This window comes from Tamandua tetradactyla, chromosome 20 (assembly GCF_023851605.1).
Source record: "Tamandua tetradactyla isolate mTamTet1 chromosome 20, mTamTet1.pri, whole genome shotgun sequence".
NCBI lineage: Eukaryota > Metazoa > Chordata > Mammalia > Pilosa > Myrmecophagidae > Tamandua > Tamandua tetradactyla.
In genome coordinates this window covers 31,746,340-31,771,091 of record NC_135346.1, presented here as the reverse complement: position 1 = coordinate 31,771,091, position 24,752 = coordinate 31,746,340, and the positions used below count along the sequence as shown (strand labels likewise).

The 24,752-nt window shown below is 38.0% G+C and overlaps 1 protein-coding gene across 2 annotated transcripts; it reads left to right on the top strand.

Moving 5' to 3' along the window:
- Nucleotides 1–8,940: 8,940 nt before the first annotated feature.
- Nucleotides 8,941–23,030, top strand: ZNF300 (zinc finger protein 300). Of its 2 annotated transcripts, XM_077137438.1 has the most exons (5): nt 8,941–9,417; nt 10,139–10,260; nt 10,868–10,988; nt 19,333–19,459; nt 20,877–23,030. In XM_077137438.1, the coding sequence occupies exons 3-5, from the start codon at nt 10,974–10,976 to the stop codon at nt 22,421–22,423; spliced, it is 1,689 nt and encodes a 562-aa protein (XP_076993553.1). In that variant the 5' UTR covers nt 8,941–9,417; nt 10,139–10,260; nt 10,868–10,973; the 3' UTR covers nt 22,424–23,030. The 2 variants fall into 2 exon arrangements, with proteins under 2 accessions (XP_076993553.1, XP_076993554.1); XM_077137439.1 differs by lacking the exons at nt 8,941–9,417; nt 10,139–10,260 and adding an exon at nt 19,705–19,807 and having other exon boundaries at nt 10,872–10,988; nt 20,881–23,030.
- The last annotated feature ends 1,722 nt before the right edge of the window (nt 23,031–24,752 follow it).

Sequence of the window (24,752 nt, the reverse complement as noted above, 5' to 3'; positions counted from 1 at the left end):
TACACCATACCCCCAAATTTATTCCAGATTGAATGTAGAGCTAAGTGTTAAAGGCAAAATGGCAAAGTTTCTAGATAAATATATAGGAAGCTGTTCATGACCTTAGGATATGGAAGAATGTTGAGTACTAACCATAAAGAAAGGATGGATAAGTTGGATTATATGAAAATTAAAATCCTTTGATAAAAATGTGATTAACTTAATTTATCTAGAGGGGATTTGGCTATATCTAGCAAAATTATACATGAATCCCTATATATTTTTAGGAATCTATTGATATGGTAGGAAAAATATTGAGAAGTATGTTTATTCATCATAGCACTATGTGCAACAGCAAAAAGACAGGAAACAGCCTCCTCTTCCCCCTTCTCTGCCGGCAGCACTCCCGCTGCCATCTAGCCCTCCTCTTCCTCTTTCTCCGCCGGCGCTCCTGCCGCCATCTAGGCCTCCTCTTCCCCCTTCTCCGCCAGTGCTCCCGCCGCCATCTAGCCCTACTCTTTCCCCTTCTGCTCCGGTGGCGCTCCACCTGCCATCTTATCCTTCCCTTTCTTCTCCTGCTCCAGCGGATCTCCAACCACCACCGTGCCCTCTTCTGCCTTCACCAGCTCCTCCGCCACCGTCCTCGACAGCCTTGCCATCCTCACCTTTCCTCCTCCAGAACAGCTACTAGGGGAGTAGAAATGATACAGAACAGCTCCTGGAGTGACGACAGAGATAAAAAAGACAGCGTAGCCCATCCTGGAATCACTGACTAGCTGGGAGAACCCGCTCCGGTGAGATCGCCGAGGGGTGCGGGCTTTCCTGGGCGGGGCGGCAAGAGGCCGGAATCCCTCCCCTCCTCCTTCCCAGGCCAGCTGGCAGAATTGGGCAGGCGGTCCCCTCAAGCCGCGGCGGCTGGCGCCCCCACCACGCGCGGCTCCCCAGACCAACTGAGAGAATTGGATCGGAAATCCCCAGGCCGCGGAGAACGGTGACCGGGGGGGTCCCTTCCAAACACGTGACTCCCAGGTCCGGCTGGGAATGGTGCACTCTCCTGGGCCGCGGCGGCTGGCGCTTTCCCGCCATGCTTGGCGCCCCGGGCCGACTAGGAAATTCGGACGGGTGCTCTCCCAGACTGTGGCAGCCGGCGACCCTCCCCGCATTCGGACCCCCGGGCCGGCTGGCACTCTTCCAAGCCGCTTCGGCTGGCGAACCTCCCCCACGGTGAGAGTTTTCCAAAGTTAAAGGACCCACAGCACCTTTTACTGGTGGGACCCGCAGACAAACGTGTGCCACGAGCGCCACCTACTGGGCAGGATAAGAAAAACAGAACCCAGAGATTTCACAGAAAAATCTTTCAACCTGTTGGGTCCAACACCCAGGGAAATCTGACTAAATACCCAGACGCCAGCAGAAGATAACAGATCACGCTCAGAAAATTGAAAATATGGCCCAGTCAAAGGAACAAACCAATAGTTCAAATGAGATACAGGAGCTGAGACAACTAATGCTGAATATACGAACAGAAATGGAAAACCTCTTCAAAAACGAAATCGATAAATTGAGGGAGGACATGAAGAAGACATGGGCTGAACAAAAAGAAGAAATAGAAAAACTGAAAAAACAAATCACAGAACTTATGGAAGTGAAGGATAAAGTAGAAAAGATGGAAAAAACAATGGATACCTACAATGATAGATTTAAAGAGACAGAAGATAGAATTAGTGATTTGGAGGATGGAACATCTGAATTCCAAAAAGAAACCGAAACTATCGGGAAAAGAATGGAAAAATTTGAACAGGGTATCAGGGAACTCAAGGACAATATGAACCGCACAAATATACGTGTTGTGGGTGTCCCAGAAGGAGAAGAGAAGGGAAAAGGAGGAGAAAAACTAATGGAAGAAATTATCACTGAAAATTTCCCAACGCTTATGAAAGTCCTAAAATTACAGATCCAAGAAGTGCAGCGCACCCCAAAGAGATTAGACCCAAATAGGCGTTCCCCAAGGCACTTACTAGTTAGAATGTCAGAGGTCAAAGAGAAAGAGAGGATCTTGAAAGCTGCAAGAGAAAAACAATCCATCACATACAAGGGCAACCCAATAAGACTATGTGTAGATTTCTCAGCAGAAACCATGGAAGCTAGAAGACAGTGGGATGATATATTTAAACTACTAAAAGAGAAAAACTGCCAACCAAGACTCCTATATCCAGCAAAATTGTCCTTCAAAAATGAGGGAGAAATTAAAACATTCTCAGACAAAAAGTCACTGAGAGGATTTGTGACAACGAGACCAGCTCTGCAAGAAATACTAAAGGGAGCACTAGAGTCAGATATGAAAAGACAGAAGAGAGAGGTATGGAGAAGAGTGTAGAAAGAAGGAAAATTAGATATGACATATAAAATACGAAAGGCAAAATGGTAGAGGAAGGTACTACCCAAACAGTAATAACACTAAATGTTAATGGACTGAATTCCCCAATCAAAAGACATAGACTGGCAGATTGGATTAAAAAACAGGATCCTTGCACATGCTGTCTACAGGAAACACATCTTAGACCCAAAGAAAACATAGGTTGAAAGTGAGAGGTTGGGAAAAGATATTTCATGCAAATAACAACCAGAAAAGAGCAGGAGTAGCTATACTAATATCCAACAAATTAGACTTCAAATGTAAAACAGTTAAAAGAGACAAAGAAGGACACTAAATACTAATAAAAGGAACAATTAAACAAGAAGACATAACAATCATAAATATTTACGCACCGATCCAGAATGCCCAAAAATACGTGAGGAATACACTTCAAACACTGAAAAGGGAAATAGACACATATACCATAATAGTTGGAGACTTCAATTCACCACTCTCATCAATGGACAGAACATCTAGACAGAGGATCAATAAAGAAATAGAGAATCTGAATATTACTATAAATGAGCTAGACTTAACAGAAATTTATAGGACATTACATCCCACAACAGCAGGATACACCTTTTTTTCAAGTGCTCATGGATCATTCTCAAAGATAGACCATATGCCGGGTCACAAAGCAAGCCTTAACAAATTTAAAAAGATTGAAATCATACACAATGCTTTCTCGGATCATAAAGGAATGAAGTTGGAAATCAATAATAGGCGGAGTGCCAGAAAATTCACAAATAGGTGGAGGCTCAACAACACACTCTTAAACAACAAGTGGGTCAAAGAAGAAATTGCAAGAGAAATTAGTAAATACCTCGAGGCGAATGAAAATGAAAACACAACATATCAAAACTTATGGGACGCAGCAAAGGCAGTGCTAAGAGGGAAATTTATTGCCCTAAATGCCTATATCAGAAAAGAAGAAAAGGCAAAAATGCAGGAATTAACTGTCCACTTGGAAGAACTGGAGAAAGAACAGCAGCCTAATCCCAAAGCAAGCAAAAGAAAAGAAATAACAAAGATTAGAGCAGAAATAAATGAAATTGAAAACATGAAAACAATAGAGAAAATCAATAAGGCCAGAAGTTGGTTCTATGAGAAAATCAATAAGATTGATGGGCCCTTAGCAAGATTGACAAAAAGAAGAAGAGAGAGGATGCAAATAAATAAGATCAGAAATGGAAGAGGAGAAATAACTACTGACCTCACAGAAATAAAGGAGGTAATAACAGGATACTATGAACAACTTTATGCTAATAAATACAACAATTTAGATGAAATGGACAGGTTCCTGGAAAGACATGAACAACCAACTTTGACTCAAGAAGAAATAGATGACCTCAACAAACCAATCACAAGTAAAGAAATTGAATTAGTCATTCGAAAGCTTCCTAAAAAGAAAAGTCCAGGATCAGACGGCTTCACATGTGAATTCTATCAAACATTCCAGAAAGAATTAGTACCAACTCTCCTCAAACTCTTCAAAATAATCGAAGTGGAGGGAAAACTACCTAATTCATTCTAGGAAGCCAACATCACCCTCATACCAAAACCAGGCAAAGATATTACAAAAAAAAGAAAACTACAGACCAATCTCTCTAATGAATATAGATGCAAAAATCCTCAATAAAATTCTAGCAAATCGTATCCAACAACACATTAAAAGAATTATACATCATGACCAAGTAGGATTCATCCCAGGTATGCAAGGATGGTTCAACATAAGAAAATCAATTAATGTAATACACCATATCAACAAATCAAAGCAGAAAAATCACATGATCATCTCAATTGATGCAGAGAAGGCATTTGACATGATTCAACATCCTTTCCTGTTGAAAACACTTCAAAAGATAGGAATACAAGAGAACTTCCTTAAAATGAGAGAGGGAATATATGAAAAACCCACAGCTAATATCATCCTCAATGGGGAAAAATGGAAAACTTTCCCCCTAAGATCAGGAACAAGACAAGGATGTCCACTATCACCACTATTATTCAACATTGTGTTGGAGGTTCTAGCCAAAGCAATTAGACAAGAAAAAGAAATACAAGGCATCAAAATTGGAAAGGAAGAAGTAAAACTATCACTGTTTGCAGATGATATGATACTACACGTTGAAAACCCGGAAAAATCTACAACAAAACTACTAGAGCTAATAAATGAGTACAGCAAAGTAGCAGGTTACAAGATCAACATTCAAAAATCTGTAGCATTTCTATACACTAGTAATGAACAAGCTGAGGGGGAAATCAAGAAACGAATCCCATTTACAATTGCAACTAAAAGAATAAAATAACTAGGAATAAATTTAACTAAAGAGACAAAAAACCTATATAAAGAAAACTACAAAAAACTGTTAAAAGAAATCACAGAAGACCTAAATAGATGGAAGGGCATACCGTGTTCATGGATTGGAAGACTAAATATAGTTAAGATGTCAATCCTACCTAAATTGATTTACAGATTCAATGGAATGCCAATCCAAATCCCAACAACTTATTTTTCAGAAATAGAAAAACCAATAAGCAAATTTATCTGGAACGGCAGGGTGCCCCGAATTGCTAAAAACATCTTGAGGAAAAAAAACGAAGCTGGAGGTCTCGCGCTGCCTGACTTTAAGGCATATTATGAAGCCACAGTGGTCAAAACAGCATGGTACTGGCATAAAGATAGATATCTTGACCAATGGAATCGAATAGAGTGCTCAGATATAGACCCTCTCATCTATGGACATTTGATCTTTGATAAGGCAGTTAAGCCAACTCACCTGGGACAGAACAGTCTCTTCAATAAATGGTGCCTAGAGAACTGGATATCCATATGCAAAAGAATGAAAGAAGACCCATATCTCACACCCTATACAAAAGTTAACTCAAAATGGATCAAAGATCTAAACATTAGGTCTAAGATCATAAAACAGTTAGAGGAAAATGTAGGGAGATATCTTATGAAACTTACAATTGGAGGCGGTTTTATGGACCTTAAACCTAAAGCAAGAACACTGAAGAAGGAAATAAATAAATGGGAGCTCCTCAAAATTAAACACTTTTGTGCATCAAAGAACTTCATCAAAAAAGTAGAAAGACAGCCTACACAATGGGAGACAATATTTGGAAATGACATATCAGATAAAGGTCTAGTATCCAGAATTTATAAAGAGATTGTTCAACTCAACAACAAAAAGACAGCCAACCCAATTACAAAATGGGAAAAGGACTTGAACAGACACCTCTCAGAAGAGGAAATACGGATGGCCAAGAGGCACATGAAGAGATGCTCAATGTCCCTGGCCATTAGAGAAATGCAAATCAAAACCACAATGAGATATCATCTCACACCCACCAGAATGGCCATTATCAACAAAACAGAAAATGACAAGTGCTGGAGAGGATGCGGAGAAAGAGGCACACTTATCCACTGTTGGTGGGAATGTCAAATGGTGCAACCACTGTGGAAGGCAGTTTGGCGGTTCCTCAAAAAACTGACTATAGAATTGCCATACGACCCAGCAATACCATTGCTGGGTATCTACTCAAAGGACTTAAGGGCAAAGACACAAACGGACATTTGCACACCAATGTTTATTCCAGTGTTATTTACAATTGCAAAGAGATGGAAACAGCCAAAATGTCCATCAACAGAAGAGTGGCTAAACAAACTGTGGTATATACATATGATGGAATATTATGCAGCTTTAAGACAGGATAAACTTATGAAGCATGTAATAACATGGATGGACCTAGAGAACATTATGCTGAGTGAGTCTAGCCAAAAACTAAAGGACAAATACTGTATGGTCCCACTGATGTGAACCGACATTCGAGAATAAACTTGGAATATGTCATTGGTAACAGAGACCAGCAGGAGTTAGAAACAGGGTAAGATAATGGGTAATTGGAGCTGAAGGGATACAGACTGTGCAACAGGACTAGATACAAAAACTCAAAAATGGACAGCACAATAATACCTAACTGTAAAGTAATCATGTTAAAACACTGAATGAAGCTGCACTGAGTTATAGGTTTTTTTTTTTACTATTATTATTACTTTTATTTTTTTCTCTTTATTAACATTCTATATCTTTTTCTGTTGTGTTGCTAGTTCTTCTAAACCGATGCAAATGTACTAAGAAACGATGATCATGCATCTATGTGATGATGTTAAGAATTACTGATTGCATATATAGAATGGTATGATTTCTAAATGTTGGGTTAATTTCTTTTTTTCCATTAATTAATAATAATAATAAAAAGACAGGAAACAACCCAAATAATCATTGATAGGGGTCTTGTTGAATACAATGGTACACCTGCACAATGGGGTCATGCAACCGTTAAAAGGAATGAGAAATAGCCCTATATACTGCTATGCATTAATCTTTAGCAATGCTAAATAGAACAAGGAAGTAGCAAAAGAGTGATATGGGTATGCTATCTTCTAAGACAGGAGGGCTGTGTTAAAACAAATGTACATATTTTAATTGTATTTAAGTGCAGATGGTGAAAAAATATTAATAAAAACGTTTTCTATAAGGTGACAGCACAAAAGGAAAGGACAGGAATTGAAGTTAGGACTCTGAATGTACCTTTGTTTTGTATAATTGACTTTGAAATCATTGAAATATTTTACATAGTAACAAAACAATGAAATGATTCCTAAAATTTTAGCAAAATGAAATAAAACTAAATATGCCATAGAGTTGGTGGTTAACCACACAGAGAAATAATTTCAGATGACCTTAAAACAATCAACAAATTTGGATTTCTTTTCATTCATTCAAATCTAAGATTTCTTTCACCAGCATTTTGTAATTCTTCCTAAAGATCTTGTACATGTAATTCCCTTTATGGATAATATTTTTTTTAATCTTTAAAAAAATTTAATAATAAAAAGAACACCACCAATGACAAATCATCTGAATTATTTTAGAGACTTAAATGCTGCAATGTTTACATTCTCAAAAAGAAGCTTTCTAATTAACAGATTATTTAGCAGTATTTAAATTTACTCTTGCTCTTAGCCAAAAGACTGAGAAGCAATCAGCCGTGTTTATTTTTCCTGGCATCTATATATCTTGGTATGGATAATATTTTGTTTAATAGTTTATTTTTCTATTATTTTAATTCACATATACATGCTTACCTTAATATTAAAAAATAGATTTATTTCTTAAAAGATAGATGATTTATTCTCATTTTCCCACTGTTTCTTCACATAACATATTTCTTAAATTACACTGCATAGTAGTATATACAGTTTAGCTCTCTTTTTTTATAACTGCATATCACTGCTTTATGCATATATCATAATTTATTCAACCACATCCCTGTTGGTGGACGTTTGGGTTGTATGGTGTCCGATTGAATTTGGCCATACCTTAATTAATAATTACAGCTTCAAAAAGTCCTATTTACAAATGGCTCACACTTAAAGGAACAGACTTGCAGATAGATGTATTTATGGGGGACATGGTTCAATCCCCAACAGCTCTCCATGATCTGTTTCCTTGCAATTTCTCCAGCTTTCGCTGGTATCACTCATTGAACAGAAGACTGAATTAATCATTACTATACCTTTAGTTGTCTTACACATTACCTATACTGTCTTAAGAACAAGGCATGTAATTAAATATTGATGTGACTGGAAGATTAAATTGAGGTGAGAAACAAAATGACCAACTGTGAAATAGCTACTTAATCACACAAGCCGAAAGTGATGGCCAGTGTGAAAATTAAAATTCAAAATTGTATATATTTCTGCCCATGAAACATCAGCTTGTTTACATGCATTTAAAAAAGCATAAAACCGTAATGTAAGGTCTAAAAGTTAAGATAATTTTACTATTCTTTTTCTGCAGAAGGGTTTTGTTGTTTATTGTTATCAAGTGATTTTTGCCCCCTGAAACCTAACGTCCTCAGTCTCTTCCTTTGTCTTTCTCAGTGTCCTTTCTTCCTGTTTTTCAGTCTCCCGTTTCTCAATCTGCCTCTGTCCCAGTCTCCTGCGCTTTCCCTTAGTCTCTCACTTCTGTTCCCAGGTTTTCCGTTGTTTTTTCTTTTGTCCTTCAGTATCCCATCTCTCTGCCTATATAGGCCTTTCCTTTGCTCCTCAGTATTTCTGTTTTCTCTTAGTCTCTGATTCTGTGCTCCTCAGTATTTACCACTCTGTGGCTCAGTGTTCCCTTCCCTGCCTCGCAACTTTTCGTTCTTTTCCAGTCGGCTTTTGCAACTTAAGACAGTTGGAATCTCCCCTGGGAGAGTTCTTTATAATTGTTAATAGCATCATCAATGTTTAATGATTATACAATAATAAAAATTATTAATAAAATTAAGTATTATATAGTAATTAATGTTTACTATTGCTTAGCCCCATCCTCTGTCCTCCTCCGCAATCTCAGTACATTTACCCCTCTACACCAAGAGGGAATTTCCTGGGAGTGGACTGTGCCATTCCACGTTTTCACCCCTCAGGAAGACTCTCCGGAAACGGGGCTGTACCATGACATATACTACTCCCTCTGAGCAAGCTGAATCGGCCTACTAAATGGTTGTGCCATTCCATATTCTTCTTTCACCAAACTGCACTTTCAGTAAATGACGGTATTACACCAACTAACCTCCCCGCCACCCCCCTATATCTCCATACATCTCTGTGTAAAAGTTTGCAATCTACTTGTTTGTAAACACTCCTTTTCGTCATCTTCCTCGAGTCCCGAAATAAAGCATAAACCTCCGCTTGTACGGAACTGACCGGACTCTCAAAATGGCGGCTCCCATAGAGAAATCACCAGTGCGTACGAGTAGCCATATTGCCTCCAGAACAAAGCCGCTGAAGGACGCGGAAAGAGCCAAATCGCCCGGTACCAAATGGCGCGGGCTCCGGAGCGGCGCGTTCTGGTCGCGGACCGGAAGCGGGTGAGTTAACCAGCATGGATGTGACAGCCGTCGGGATTTAAACTGAAATGGACGTTTCGAAACCTGATAATGAAGCGGGTCAGAGGAGGACACCTGTGGTGAGTGGTGGGTGGGTCTGGGGAATGGGTGCTGGGGGCTGGGAGCCTTAGGAGCAAGGAAGGGACAATGATCGGAAGCTTATGAAGTTACTGGTGAGGGAAATCTGTGCGATTAGTGTTGGGTTTATTTGGAGATCACGATGGAGTAAGCCATATAATTAGTAATTGGGGAATAACGAGTCAATAATGGAGTGTCTGCGGACTAAATGGTGGGGATCACTGAGGTTAGTGATTTATTGGGTTCTGTGAGAGAATAGTAACTGGGAGTGTCGTGTGCTCATGATTTGATGGGAAGCTTGTGATTATGTGATTGATGGGCGTGAGGATTCTGATTTGGAGGGGTCAAAATGGGGCCAGTGGCTGATGGTGGTCAGCCCCAGTTTACTGGGGAAGGCCTTACATACCTTAAAAAAATTTCTGCAGTTCCACAGTGGACCATTGAGTTCTTAAAAGTTAAGCCTCTTTTCTCAGGTCTGTTCTCAATCCACCAGTGTCCCTAAGTCACCTCCTTAACCTCATGCCCCTCAAGAAAATGAACATCAATTTAAAACAGCCAAACAGTTACAAAAGCATAGGATAATTTTGAAAAGTGTGATTTTTGTCCTTACCTCTTTCTAAGTTTATTTAAATGATTTTGAATTCTATTTAAGAAACACTTATTGAGCACCTGCTGAGTGTCCAGAGATGAAGCTGACCATTTTTCTTGATTGTTTCCTTCCAGGGTTGCTTTGATAAGGCCTGGGTCTCCTCATATGAAACAGTCTCCCTGTCATGGGAGCTCCCACTTCCTCTGAACAAGTTCAGCCCTGCATAACCATTCTGGGACAGAGAAGAATTTACGAGGTAAATACTGTCCTGCATTTTGGTGTATTCTTTTTTATCAGCGGTTCCAACCTATCATCATTTTTGTATGCAGACAACTGAACTGTTGAAAATCAGCAGTAAACATTTAAGCAGAAAGCATCGTAAAATCAACATTTTAGTTCATGAATATTGATTTGGTAGGAGAGTGCTGAGTTGGGTGAAAATATGAGAGGTGTTGGGTGATTATTGGAATTCAGCTGTTGGTGGTTCTCTCGGAGGAATGTGGGAATGCATTCCTGTTTTTCAGTTGGTCGTTCCCATTCTTATTACCAGGGAACTGTTCCATCTGCAGTTAAATATTTTATATATATAAATCTCCATGATTATTTTCTTACGTTAAAGTTATATAAATAGAATTGCTGGTTTAAAGAGAGAACATATGTTGTTAGTAATCATTAGGAAACACACCTTTACATCTATCCAATTAAAAACCTGTCCAAGTTCCGTGTAATCATATTAAAGTTACAGTAGGACTAAAGGTTGATGTCTCCTTCGTATGGTACTTGTTGAACCTTCTGTAAGGCCCAGATGATCACCCACAGGGTAGCCCTTTATCCATCTCATTTCTGGTGGTGATTGTTTCTAGATTGGTGAATCTTGAAGCTGCAGTCTTGGATCTGGTTGTGTAAACTTCATTCTGGTTACCAGTGTTGCATTTTCAGGCATCTGCTATTTTATAGGAGAAGCAGAAAATGACCAGGTCTCAGGTGAGTTGCTTTTTTTTTTTTTTCTTATTTCTCCCTTACTTTTTTCCATAGTGCAGATAGTGGAATAGTGCATATAGATTAAAATTAGGATTAGGGAAAAAATGTAATAAGGATAAAGATTAAAAAACTTAGAAGGAGTTGCTAGGTAATATGTAGATAATCTGGCCTGAAACCATTTTTATAAATTGATATACACATTTTCTGGTCTTCCTGACAGACATCATCCATTACATGCTTGGATGACCCATAAGAAAAAGCAGATGAATTTCCTATTGGAAAAAATATTTCTTGCTATGTAGGACTAAAAGAAATTTCCCTTTTTGGGTTTTCCTTTAGATAATAGCATGTACAATGTTCTCACCTTTTACTTCTATAGTGAATGCAGCAGATTTCTTGTAGCTGTATCATTTTAAATACCTCTTTTAGAGGAAAGTTATTATAATGTCAGAGTCGGACTTTTTGAAGTCCGACTTTTGGTTCAGGGGCTGGCAATCTGTATGGCCTGTTTTAGTTTCTTAGGCTACTCCAGCAAATACCATGAAATGGATTGGCTTAAACAATGGGAATTTATAAGCTTAACAGTTTTGAGCCTGTGAAAAAGTCCAAATCAAGACATCATCAAGACAATGCTTTCTTTCCAGGGGCCAACTGCTGGTGGTCCTTAGCTCCTCTGTACATGTACAAGGCATATGGTGGCATTGGTTCTCTTTCAGTTTCTTGCCCCTGATGGTTTTCTCTCTTTCTCTGTATTCATTTCATTTATAAAAGATTCCAGTAATAGAATTAAGAGCCAGCCTGATTAAAGTGGATCATATCTTAATTGAAGTAGCTTCATCAGAACATCTAACTTAAAATGAGTTTTACATGCACAGGAATTAATTAAATTTAAAAACATGTTTTTCTGGGGTATATACAGCTTCAAAATACCACATGGTGCCTGAGCTAAATATGTTTCCCCAGCTGTTTTTTTTCCCCTACTGTTTTTATAAGCAAAGTTTTATTAGAACGAAATCATGCTATTTGTTTATGTATTATCTATGAATATAAATATATTTTAATGTAATTTTATTGAGATATATTCACATATCATATAATCATCCAAAGTGTATAATCAGATGTACACGTTATCATGTAGTTGTGCGTTCATCACTGCAGTCAATTACTGAACATTTTCATTACTCCAAAAAAATAAAAATTAAAGTAGAAAAGAACACCCAAAACATCCCATACCTCTTATCCCCCCCCCATTATTTATTTATTTTTTGTCTTTATTTTCTTACCCATCTGTACATACAGTGGATAAAAGGAGTGTCAGTCTTAAGGTTTTCACAATCACCCAGTGTTCTAGTTTGCTAGCTGCCGGAATGTGTTATACCAGAAACAGAGCAGATTTTAAATTTTAAAGAGGAGAATTTATTAAGTTGCAAGTTTACAGTTCTAAAGCTGTGAAAATCTCCAAATTAAAACAGGGCTATAGAAATGTCCAATCTAGGCATCCAGGGAAAGATACCCTGGTTCAAGAGGGCTGATGACATTCAGGGTTTCTCTCAACCAGAAAGACACATGGCAAATATGGCAACATCTGCTAACTTTTTCTCCAGGCTTCTTGTTTCATGAAGCTCCCCCAGGGGCGTTTTCCTTCTCCATCTCCAAAGGTCTCTGGGGACTGCATGGACTCTCGTGGTTCTCAAGCTTTCTCCAAAATATTTCCTGTTTTAAAGGATTCCAGTAAACTAATCAAGACCCACCTGGAATGAGTGTGCCTGGAGAAGGTATACATCTCCCTCTAATCAAAGTTTAATTCCCACAATTGTATGTGTTACATCTCCGTGGAGATAATATAATCAAGTTTCCAAACTACAGCACTGAATGGGAATTAAAAGAAATGTCTGCCTCCACAGGATGAATCAGGATTAAAACATACCTTTTTTAGGGTGCATAATCCTTTCAAACCAGCACACATGGCCACACTATAAATAGTCATACAGTCATCTTCAAGAGTAAAGGCTACTGGATTATAGTTCAACAGTTTCAGGTATTTCCTTCTAGCTATTCTAATACACTAAAAACTAAAAAGGAATATCTAAATAATGCATAAGAATAACCTCCAGAATGACCTCTTGACTCTACTTGAAATCTCTCAGCCACTGAAACTTTGTTTCATTTCTTTCTCCCTTTTGGTCAGGAAGGCTTTCTCAATCTCATGATGCCAGGGCCAGGCTCATGCCCCAGAGTCCTGTCCCACATTTCCAGGGAGATTTAAACCCAGGAAGTCATGTCCCACATAGGGAGAAGGGCATTGGGTTTACCTGAAGGCTTAGAGAGGCCACATCTGTGCAGCAAAAGAGGTTCTCTGGAGGTGACTCTTAGGCATATTTATAAGTAGGCTTAGCTTCTCCTTTGCAGGGATAGGTGTCATAAGGGCGAGCCCTATGATGGAGGACTTGGTCTATTAAAGTGCTAGTCCTCAATGCTTGTGAGAATATCAGAAATTCCCCAGGTGGGGAAGTTTAATATTTCAACCTTTTTCCCCAGTCCTTCAGGGGGCTTTGCTAATACTTTTTCATTTTTTGCCCAGATTACTCTGGGATCTATCAGGGTATCACACTAATCTTTACAAACCAACATCTCACTCCCTATTCAAGGTTCCATGTAATTATGGTATTCCGGTAAACCGACCATACAAGTTAAATTAGATAGTATGCTACAGAAAATATAAATTTTGCACCAAATAAACATATCTTCCTTTGGTCTCACACTGAAGTTGAAGTTTAAAACACTGCCAATATAATCATTTACATTTTGGTCTGATTTATTTAGTCCTACCCGATCAGCTTCACTCATATCTCTGACTAAAGTCTGATCTCTTTTTCAGTTTTTTTAACAGTTGCTGTGTGGGCTAATGCTGACTTTCATAGCTGCAGAACTATAGCTCTAGGTCTCAGGTACCACACAGATAACCAAAGTTCCAGGAAATGAGTAGGTTATACACAAAGAGCTCAGCTCTAAGAATTTATAAATAACAGTTACAACTCAGGAATAGATGTGACTGTTGTAAGAGCTTACAATCTAGAAACCTTTACAATAAGCCTTCACCTGATAGCCTATGCTTTCTAATTCCATTCTCAGTTTGAACATTATAGTTAGTCTGTATAGTGAGGCATTATAATATTTTTCTTTTCGTTTCTGACCTGTTTCATTCACTATATGTCCTCAAGGTTCATTCACCTAGTTGTATGCCTCACAAATTCATTCCTTCTTGCAGCTGCTCAGTATTCCATTGTATGTGTACACCACAGTTCACCCTTTTGTTCATCAGTTGATGTACCCTTAGGCCAACTCTATCCCTTAAAATCATGGATACTGCTGCCATAAAACCAGTATGCGAATGTTTGTGTCCCTGCTTTCTGTTCTCCCAAGTATGTACCTAATAATGGGGTTGCAGGATCACATGGCATCATATACTTAGCCTCTTTTGGAACCACCACACTGCCCTCCAGAGGGGATCTATGGATATTTTCATGCTACAATGGCAGAGTTAAGTAATTATAATAGAGACTATTTGCTTGCAATGCCTAAAATATTTACAATGTTATCCTTTACAGAATATGTCTGCCACCTCCTATTTTAAAGTATCAAATTGATAACCAGGCTTCCTATGGTTCATCTTTAGCTAGGGATAAAATGTAGATAACCTAGAAGGATTGGGCATACTTTTAATGGACTTCCAAAATAAATATTTCTCTCAAAAGGCAGTAATGGCAGGTTCCCCTCAGGGTGAGTGATTTGCTAGAAGGACTCATAGGACTCCGAAAAGCTGTTATAATTCTGGTTACAGTTTTTTACACAGAAGGACATAGATTAAAACAACAGTGGAAAAAGCCTCATAGAGTTGTCTAGGAGAAACCAAGAACAAGCTACCAGTTATCCTTTCCCTGTGGAGTCCCACGAACACCATTTAATTCTCCTAGAGCAGTGTATGGTAACATGCAAAAGTGTTGTCAACCAGGGAAACTTCACTAAGCCTCGGTGTCCAGAGTTTCTGTTGGGATTGGTCATGTAAGTTTGGAGTGTCTACGTGACTGACTTTAGCCACTTTTCTCCAGCTGCTCCAGAAATCAAATTTATAAACTGTGGCCCAGGGTCTCAGGTGAATAAAACAGGCATTTACTGTAAACGCATTGTTAGCATAAAGGATGTGCATGGCACAAGGCCCAGGTATACAAAGATACTCTTCTCGGGCAGGATGTTCCAAGGTCTCAGAGATTATCTCCCAGGTGCCATTCAAGGACCAGTCCTTTGAGAGTGCAGGGTTTGAGCACTCCAGCCCCGCTGAATTAACTCTTTACTCCACAGCAGATCTTAAGTTATTATTTTCTGGCAAAGCTTTGAAGAGTAGGAGTCCCTGATGTTCTATATCCTTGCCTGTGGTTTGAGGGTTTGTAGGATCACTCTGCAATTCAACGTCAGCTCCTTTTCTGCTCTTCCATTCTTAAAAGTCCGTTTTTTTTCTCCTTGCCAAAAAATTATCTATACATGGTATAAACATTTAAAATGACATAAAGAAATTAAAAACAAAAGGCTTTTAACTTAGACTTCCTTCCTCCTGGATAATCATTGTTAGTCATTTGTTTCTAATCTTCCAAATCTTTTTTCATATGAATATAACTCAGATTAAGTATATATATGTGAAAGTGCAATGTGTGAGAGTGTCTCTTATTTTCAGATGCTTTTCTTTTGGAAAAATAATATTATAGTAAACATTTTATTCTTCAACTTTATTTTTAACTTCACTAGTTACTAATACATTTTAAAAGATTGATTCATGTTGAATTGATAGCAATTTAGATATATTGGGATAAATATATATTGTTAAAAATAGTTTTTGAATGTGGCTATTAGAAAATTTTAAATTACCTACCTTACTAGCTTTGTATTTCTGTTAGTGCTGCTTTAGAGAATGAAAGTACGTACCTGCAGGCTGACTGAAGACTTTTTATTAGCCCAATAAATCCTACTACCATGACTAACTGATTGATGCCTGTTCTTTCAGGAACATATTGTCCAGCTCTGAATTCATCATATACACTCTTCTTTCCTCCTCTCTCTAAAAACTCTCCTTCTGTTCACCTTTCAATTGTTATCATATAACAAAGTTTCCCACTGATTATGCACTGTATTTTTCTCAACAAAATTGGCCTCTCACCTTCCATTTTTTTTCTTGCGAGGGCCCACAGATCTTCTTACATGTGTTCTCAATAAATTTTCCAGTTGTTTAGTCTCAAAAAAGAATCTATCATAATGGATTTCCTCCGTATTCCACATTTGTTACCTTTCTCATTTACTGTTCTTCTGATCAAAAGAATATAAATGACAAATGCACAAAACCGTTTTTGACTAAACATGCATTTTAATTTCCTTTATTTACTATGATCATTCTTTTTCAGCAGATAGTTCTTTTGAATATCCACTGTATGTCATATGCACTAGCTAGCTATTGAACGTCTCAGGAGGATTTAGGTATGGTTCTTTTCTACAAGAACTACAGAGAAAAATGGGATTAAACAGACGTGAAAACCAACTTTGACACAAGTAGGCTATATAATAGGAGAGCAAAGTACTGTTAGGGCAGAGAGGAAAGAGCAGTTATCTTTATAAGGAAATCAGGAATGGGCTTAGAAGATTATCGAACTCTGGATCATGAGGGAATAAAGTGAGAATGGGTAATAGCATTTGCAAAAGTAGAACGGACAGTGGTTTTAGGAAGGATGAGAATTTGAGGAAAATAAAAGTAGAGGATAGTTTATGGAAACTGACTAAGAGTGATATTGTGCTGGTTTGAAAGGATGTATGGACCCTAGAAAAGCCACGTTTTAATCAAAATCCCATTCATAAAGGTAGAATAATCCCTATTCAATACTGTACGTTTGAAACTGTAATCAGATAATCTCCGTGGATGATGTGATTTAGTCAAGAGTGGTTGTTAAACTGGATTAGGTGACAACATGTCTCCACCCATTTGGGTGGGTCTTGATAAGTTTCTGGAGTCCTATAAAAGAGGAAATATTTTGGAGAAAGAAGAGATTCAGAGAGAACAGAGCAGAACGACATAGCCACGAGAAGCAGAGTCCATCAGCCAGCGACCTTTGGAGATGAAGAAGGAAAATGCCTCCCAGGGAGCTTCATGAAACAGGAAGCCAGGAGAAGAAGCTAGCAGATGATGCTGTGTTCACCATGTGCCCTTCCAGATGAGAGAGGAACCCTGACCGTGTACACCATGTGCCTTTCCAGATGAGAGAGAAACTCTGACTCTGTTCACCATGTACCCTTCCACTTGAGAGAGAAACCGTGAAATTCATTGGCCTTCTTGAACCAAGTATCTTTTCCTGGATGGATGCCTTTGATTGGACATTTCTATAGACTTGCTTTAATTGGGACATTTTCTTGGCCTTAGAACTGTTGATATAAACTAGCAACTTATTAAATTCCCCTTTTTAAAAGCCATTCTGTTTCTGACATATTGCATTCTGGCAGCTAGCAAACTAGAACAGATATTGAAGAGAGAAAATATAGAGGATCTTGTTTAAAATATGAAGAAGGCAGTTAGGAGTGATTAAGAACCCAGCCTATAAAGTCAGAATACCTGCTTTTAAATCTGAGCATTAATCACTGTTCTAGTTTGCTAGCTGCTGGAATACAACACACCAGAAACAGATTGGCTTTTAATAAAAGGGGATTTATTTTGTTAGTTCTGCAGAGGAAAGGCAGCTAACTTGCCACTGAGGTTCTTTCTTACGTGGGAAAGCACAGGATGGTCTCTGCTGGCCTTCTCTTCAGGCCCCTGGGTTTCAACAACTTTCCCTGGGGTGACTTCTTTCTGCATCTCCAAAGACTTGGGCTGAGCTGCAAGTGCTGAGATGAGAAATGCTGAGCTGCTTAGGCTGTGCTATGTTGCGGTCTCTCATTTAAGCACCAGCCAGTTAAGTCAAACGTCCTTCATTGCAGCAGGTACACCTCCTAGCCAACTGCAGATGTAAATCAGCAACAGATGAGGTTCACATACTATTGGTCCATGTCCATAGCAATAAAACTAGGTACGCTCACCTGGCCAAGTTGACAACTGAATCTAACTGCCACAATCACGTATTCAGTTATCATCTGGGAAGTAATAGTGGTTGCTTAGCCATTGTAATCCTCAATTTTCTTATATGTAAAATGGGAATATTAATAAAATTATTAGGACGGAATGCTTGAAAGCTTGATTTGTATGACCATGGAACTTGGTGTGGGATGAGAGTAAGCTTGAAATTGAGATGACTAAAATGAAACTGATTCTGTATGCAGCAAAGAAACCGAAGGAAGTTTTTTAAGCAGGGTGATGCTGATATTTGAAACACTATCTATTTATATTAATTCTGGATGCAATATTTGATAGTAATGTAATATTTAGAGGAAAACCCAGAAATATTTAAAATAATACAAATCACTCAACTTTCAGTAGTAGATGACAACTATAGTGAGCATAAGGGTGACATAATTAAAATAGTCAATTTTCCCCCAAGAAATATTTTATAGCTCTTCACTTATCCAAGACCTCTAGTTTACTGCTTCCTTGGTAATTTATTAGGGTTTTCTTCATGAATATTTCCTGCATATTTATTATTAAGTTTATTCTTTGGTATATTTATTTCTGTTGTACCTTGATTGTTTTGTTGGATTGTATAACTAGTTATTGCTGGCATATAGAAGTGCTGTGAAATTTGGGGGAAGCTAAGTTTTTTTTTCTTATAAAATGACAGAATGACAGAATTAGACTAATCTTGAAGACTGATGATCTGTGATTCTCTAAATATGGCTTTTCTCTTTTTTTTTTAATGTCATACTTAAAAAGGCCTTTTCCATACTAGTTATAAATAAAAATTCTCCCATGTTTTGTTTTATTACTGTTATGATTTTGGGTATTTTCTTAGAGTTTAAATTTTTGCTCCATCTAGAATTTATTCTCTTTTCCAAGCGGTCAGGTATGGCTTCAACAGTATTCTTTTACTACTGACTGTCCAGGTGTTTCAATACTATTGAATAATCCCTCTTCATTTCAGTTACTTAAATGCTACCTTTATCGTTTATTAAATTCCCATTTGTACTTAAGTAGATCTCTTTAAGGTTTACCTCTTCTGCTGCCTTGATCTATCTGGCTCGTCTGTAAAACCCTCTTAAAGACAGGGTTTTACATTGTTCCTCCCAAAAACTGCAATATAAAATTAGGTGTAATTACAGTTTTGCATACTGTAATAGAAATGATGAGAATGATTGCTTTAGAATGAATGGGAATGTACTGTTACAGGCATTAGTGTCATTCAAGGATGTGGCTGTGGATTTCACCCAGGAAGAGTGGCAACAACTGGACCTTGCTCAGAGGACCTTGTATAGGGATGTGATGTTGGAGAATTATAGCCACCTGGTCTCGATGGGTAAGGATAGCTTCCTTGTATAACTCACAGTTGTCCATTCAAGTGCTATTCCCTTACTCGTTGCTGTGACTAGGTACTTTCCCGAGATGTTTAATGGCATTGATGCCCTTCTTTCCTCCCCAAAAGGAGGTCATTACTTTTTTGAGGGCCAACTGGATTACTTAATGTGGACCTCCTAAAACTACACCTCCTTATTTTCCTTCAATGCAGTCAATGCCAATTCCTCTGTAATTTCCATTTAATAGGGTATCCAATTTCCAAACCAGATGTCATCTCCAAGTTGGAACAAGGAGAAGATCCATGGATTATAAAGAAAGGCATATCAAATTGGATCTACCCAGATGAAAAGCAGGCAGATGGGAGACAAGGGAAGTGAAATAATCAGTTTGTTGTTTTGTTTTTTTAATTGATTGGTACCCGAGGCTTATGTTTCTACCTGTATTGAAATTCCTATTGTTCTTTGCTCCTGTGCTGAGCATTTAGTAGGCATTCAATAAGTAACTAAATAACTGTGAGCCTTTCAGAGAAATATATTTTTTAGTGAACTTCTCAACATCATATCTTTAATGTCTTTTATGAAAGGACTTAAAGGCATAAGATGACAAATGCCTTCTAAGAACATAAGTTGTATTTTAGAGATAATACACCCAGGTATAAACTTATAAAATTAAATGTCAAATACAATTATCATTTTACTAGTTCAGAGAAAATTGGAATCCAAAGCAATGTGACAGAGCTGCTCTGAAAGAGTATATTAAGTATTGATTAGGCTGAAGGGTCAAAGAGGGAAGGCAAGGTATGTGGAGAAGAGAGTATATGTAGAAAACCTTGCTATATGAATGAACACAGATTTTTTTGGAGAACTTAGCTGGTTTTACTTGATGTATATAGAAGGTATTTATTGGGGTAATAGTAGGATTCAAGCTTGGATTCCTGGTGTGAGGCTAGATATCGAATCCTTCAGCTGGACCTTGTATTTTCCTGTTCTTTGTGTTAATTAGGAAAGTAGACTCAGGACAATTAAAGTATTTTGAGTAGAGAAGTGACTTCATTTCTTTGGGTAGTGGTGGCAGGAATAGCAAATGATTTATAAGATAAATGAATTCAAAAGTTGAAAAAGGTTTCTAATCAGGAGCAGGGGAAATAGGAAGATCCCAGAAGAATAATCAATATTAGAGTGATAAGAACCCAGACAGGTCTGTCTCCTTCAGGTCTAGTTTTTACATGACTCTTTCTCCTTAACATCCTTGTCCGTTTAGTTGCTCATCCTACAAGCCATATTATCTTCCAAGATGGCCTGTCTTCATTGCTGTTTTCTGAACTCATTCAGAACTTTAAATCATCCGTTTATTCCACTTGTTCTGCACTCTGATAACTGATCTTTATGACTGTTTGATTTTATTTTTCCTTCTTTTAGACAGGAAGAGTAACCTTGACAACCCCCAACCATGTATCTTGGGGCCTGTCTCCTTCCATAATAAAATATTGAAAGGAGTCACAAAGGATGGTTCATTGTACTCCATTTTAAAAGTCTGTCAAAATGATGGCCAGCTGCAGAGATATCAAGAAAACCAGGACAGAGTTTTCAGGCAAGTCACCGTTGCCAACAACAAAACAATAACTGAAATAGGCCATAAATATAATGCATTTGGAAAAGTATTTCAAGACTGCATAGAACCAGATACTTCAAAAGAAAGATGCCATAAATATGATGCATTTGAAAAGAATTTGAAACCTAATATAGATCTATTTACTTATAATAAAAGCAATTCAAGAAAAAACCCTGATGAGAGTTTTGGGTGTGAAAAATCATCTAGCTATGGTGTGTCCAATTCCAAACTTGAGAAAATTCACAATGGAGGAATGCCCTACGAAGATAATCAGTGTGGAAGCATTCTTAGCAATAAACAATCCCTTATTCAATATGAGAAAATTAGAACTAGGGAGAAAACCTATGTATGTATTACATGTGGAAAAGCCTTTGCTAAGAAGTCGCAGCTCATTGTACATCAAAGAATTCATACTGGAGAGAAACCGTATGATTGTGGTGCATGTGGAAAAGCCTTCAGTGAAAAGTTTCACCTCATCGTACATCAGAGAATTCATACTGGGGAGAAACCTTATGAATGCTCTGAATGTGGGAAAGCCTTCTCTCAGAAGTCATCCCTTATTATACACCAGAGAGTTCACACTGGGGAAAAACCATATGAATGTAGTGAATGTGGGAAAGCCTTTTCCCAGAGATCACCCCTCATTATACATCAGAGAATTCACACTGGAGAGAAGCCTTATGCATGCAGAGAATGTGGGAAGGCTTTTTCCCAGAAGTCACAGCTTATTATACATCATAGAGCTCATACTGGAGAGAAGCCATTTGAGTGCACTGAATGTGGGAAAGCTTTTTGTGAGAAGTCCCACCTCATTATACATAAAAGAATTCACACTGGGGAGAAACCCTACAAATGTCCTCAATGTGAGGAAGCCTTTAGCAGGAAGACAGAACTCATCACACATCAGTTAGTTCATACTGGGGAGAAACCCTATGAATGCACTGAATGTGGGAAGACCTTCTTCCGGAAATCACAACTCATCATACATCGGAGAACACATACTGGAGAGAAACCTTATAAATGCAGCGAGTGTGGAAAAGCCTTCTGTCAGAAGTCACATCTCATTGGACATCAGCGAATTCACACAGGAGAAAAGCCTTATATATGTACTGAATGTGGGAAAGCTTTCTCGCAGAAGTCCCATCTCCCAGGACATCAGCGAATTCATACAGGAGAGAAACCTTACCTATGTGGTGAATGTGGAAAGGCCTTTTCCCAGAAGTCAGACCTTGTTTTACATCAGAGAATTCACACTGGGGAAAAACCCTATCAATGTGGTGTATGTGGGAAAGCTTTCATCCAGAAATCACAACTCACTGTACACCAGAGAATTCATTTAGTACAGAAACTGTGAGAATGAACTGGACGTAGACGAGCCTTCAGTATTATCTCAAGCCTTAATAGCTATTAGAAACTGGAAACTATATGATTGTGGAGCATGTGGAAAAACCTTCAGTGAAAAGTTTCACCTCATTGTACATCAGAGAATTCATACTGGAGAGAAAGAGTATTACTGATGAGTCTTGGTAGTGGTGGTGGGGGAATCTGTTGATAAAATTTTATAAAGGGAGTCATGTTTCTAGTGTGGTGATACTGAATCTTTTCAGCAAAGATGATAGAACATACTTAACTGTATAAACAAAGGACATTTTTACCGTGGCATGTCAAGCTTTTGAAATTATGAACTGAACAAATTATATATACAAAATATTGTCAACTTATGTATTCCTGATTATACCACATAAAAATCGGATAGGGTGAAATTGCTAATATTAGTCTAGATAAATTATGACCATATAATAATTCCCTCTAAAGGATATGAAGATATTTTGAATAAAAAAACAATAGAAAAAGTGTTCTAGGGAGGGGACTTGAGCCTTTCCTCTAAAGGTAATGTAAAAATCTTGTAAAAAGATAGAAAGGTGGGTTGATTGGATTCAATAAAGGATCTTTATGTGTCTTCCCATCTCAAGCATATAAGTTCTTTGGAAGGACCCCAGAAGTTGAAATTGTTGCTTCTTAAACTGGTTTCCCCTTTACTGGGAACCGCTGGAAACTTGTTGTCAGTACAAGACTTTGGTACTGAAGCCAGAGGGTCTTGGGTTTTAGTTATTTTTCACCTATACACAGTGTTGCTTTAACAGCCTACTTTACCCATTTGGATTTTTTTTTTTTTTGTATCTGCTAATAAAAATACAATGTAGAGCATATTTTTAGTAACCGTTAGTCCTTTTTTTTTTTTACCTTTCCTCTTTATCCTCCTGCAACAGGATATTAAGACTAATATATGCAAAAGTCACACCTGAACTTGCTTTACATCCAAATCTCTGAGACTACCCTTCTGTTTTCTAAAGAACCCGTGTGATTAGGCACTACCTAACTGAATAATCTCTGTATTTTACAGTCAGCTAATTTGGAACTTTAATTACATATGCAAAATCACAACAGTATATAGGTTAGTATTTGATTGAATAACTGGAAGAAAGTGTGTGTATGCCAGGAGCTCTGGATCATGATAAGTCATCTTAGAATTGTTTCTGTCACAGGCCACATTTTGGTCCCTAAAGATTCATGTCCCTCTCAAATGCAAAATACATCCACCCCTCCCAAGGTGTCTGTGGATCTCGTCCCCTTGCAGAATCAGTTCTAAATCACTATCTTCTTTAAATTATCTAAGTGTGTGGTTGAGGATCCAGGCTATAATCCATTAATTAAATAAGCTCCTGGGCACAAGTCCTTTTCACCTATGAAAGTGGAGATGAGTTTTATTTCTCCAACATCCTAGTATATAATGATGGGACAAGCATAGAACAACAGTTATAGACATTCTGGTTCAAAAGGTGGTGATGATGGTCGTGGGAATTGAATGTAAATAGGAGTCACTGGTTTAAAACAGTTTTGAAATCCACCCTGGTAAGCTCCAGCTGAAGTTTCTTAATTAGGTTTCAAGGCTTGGAAATAATCCTTTTTGAGAGTTAGCTTTGCCCTTTGGGTTCTTAATTCCACCCTCTGAATCATTCTTCCTTTCACATGAAAGGTAGTGTATGTTGCAGCTGAAGAATTTTATCATCCTGCTTGCTGCCAGTAGAATTTTGGAGGTCTAACAGCCTCCTTTCATTTTGTACTCCCTCTGTCTCAGTTCAAGCTGGGATATTGGCAATGGTTTTTGTTATATTTAAATTGGCAATGGTTTTTGCTGTTATAATTTTCTCAAGAAATTTGTTGACCTTGTGTGGATTTCATAGGGGTTCACCTCATTAGACAAAAACTATATGCCTCCATCTTTTTTGATAATCTCTTTTCTGTGTTGGCCTCCTGCTAAGATGGCTGGGGAAAACACCCTTAAGCTTCCTAGAGGCCCTCAGTTTGATTGAGAAGATCTTTGAGGCTCAACCTTAATCACTAGTGACTGAATACTCTGAAATTTTTACAAAAGGTATAGCCATATCCTTGGATTATGTTCACCTCATGCTTTCTGAAGCAATCTCTTCATTTTAAAATCTTTTGCCATTTGAGAATTTCCCAAGCCATCAAATCCTGGTTTCTTTTTTTAACTTTATTTATATATAAATTCACGTATCATAAAATTCACCACTTAAAGTGCCCCAAATAAATAATTTTTGGTGTATTCAGAGTTGTAAAGCCATCAACACAATCCAATTTTAGAAACATTTTTTCACCTC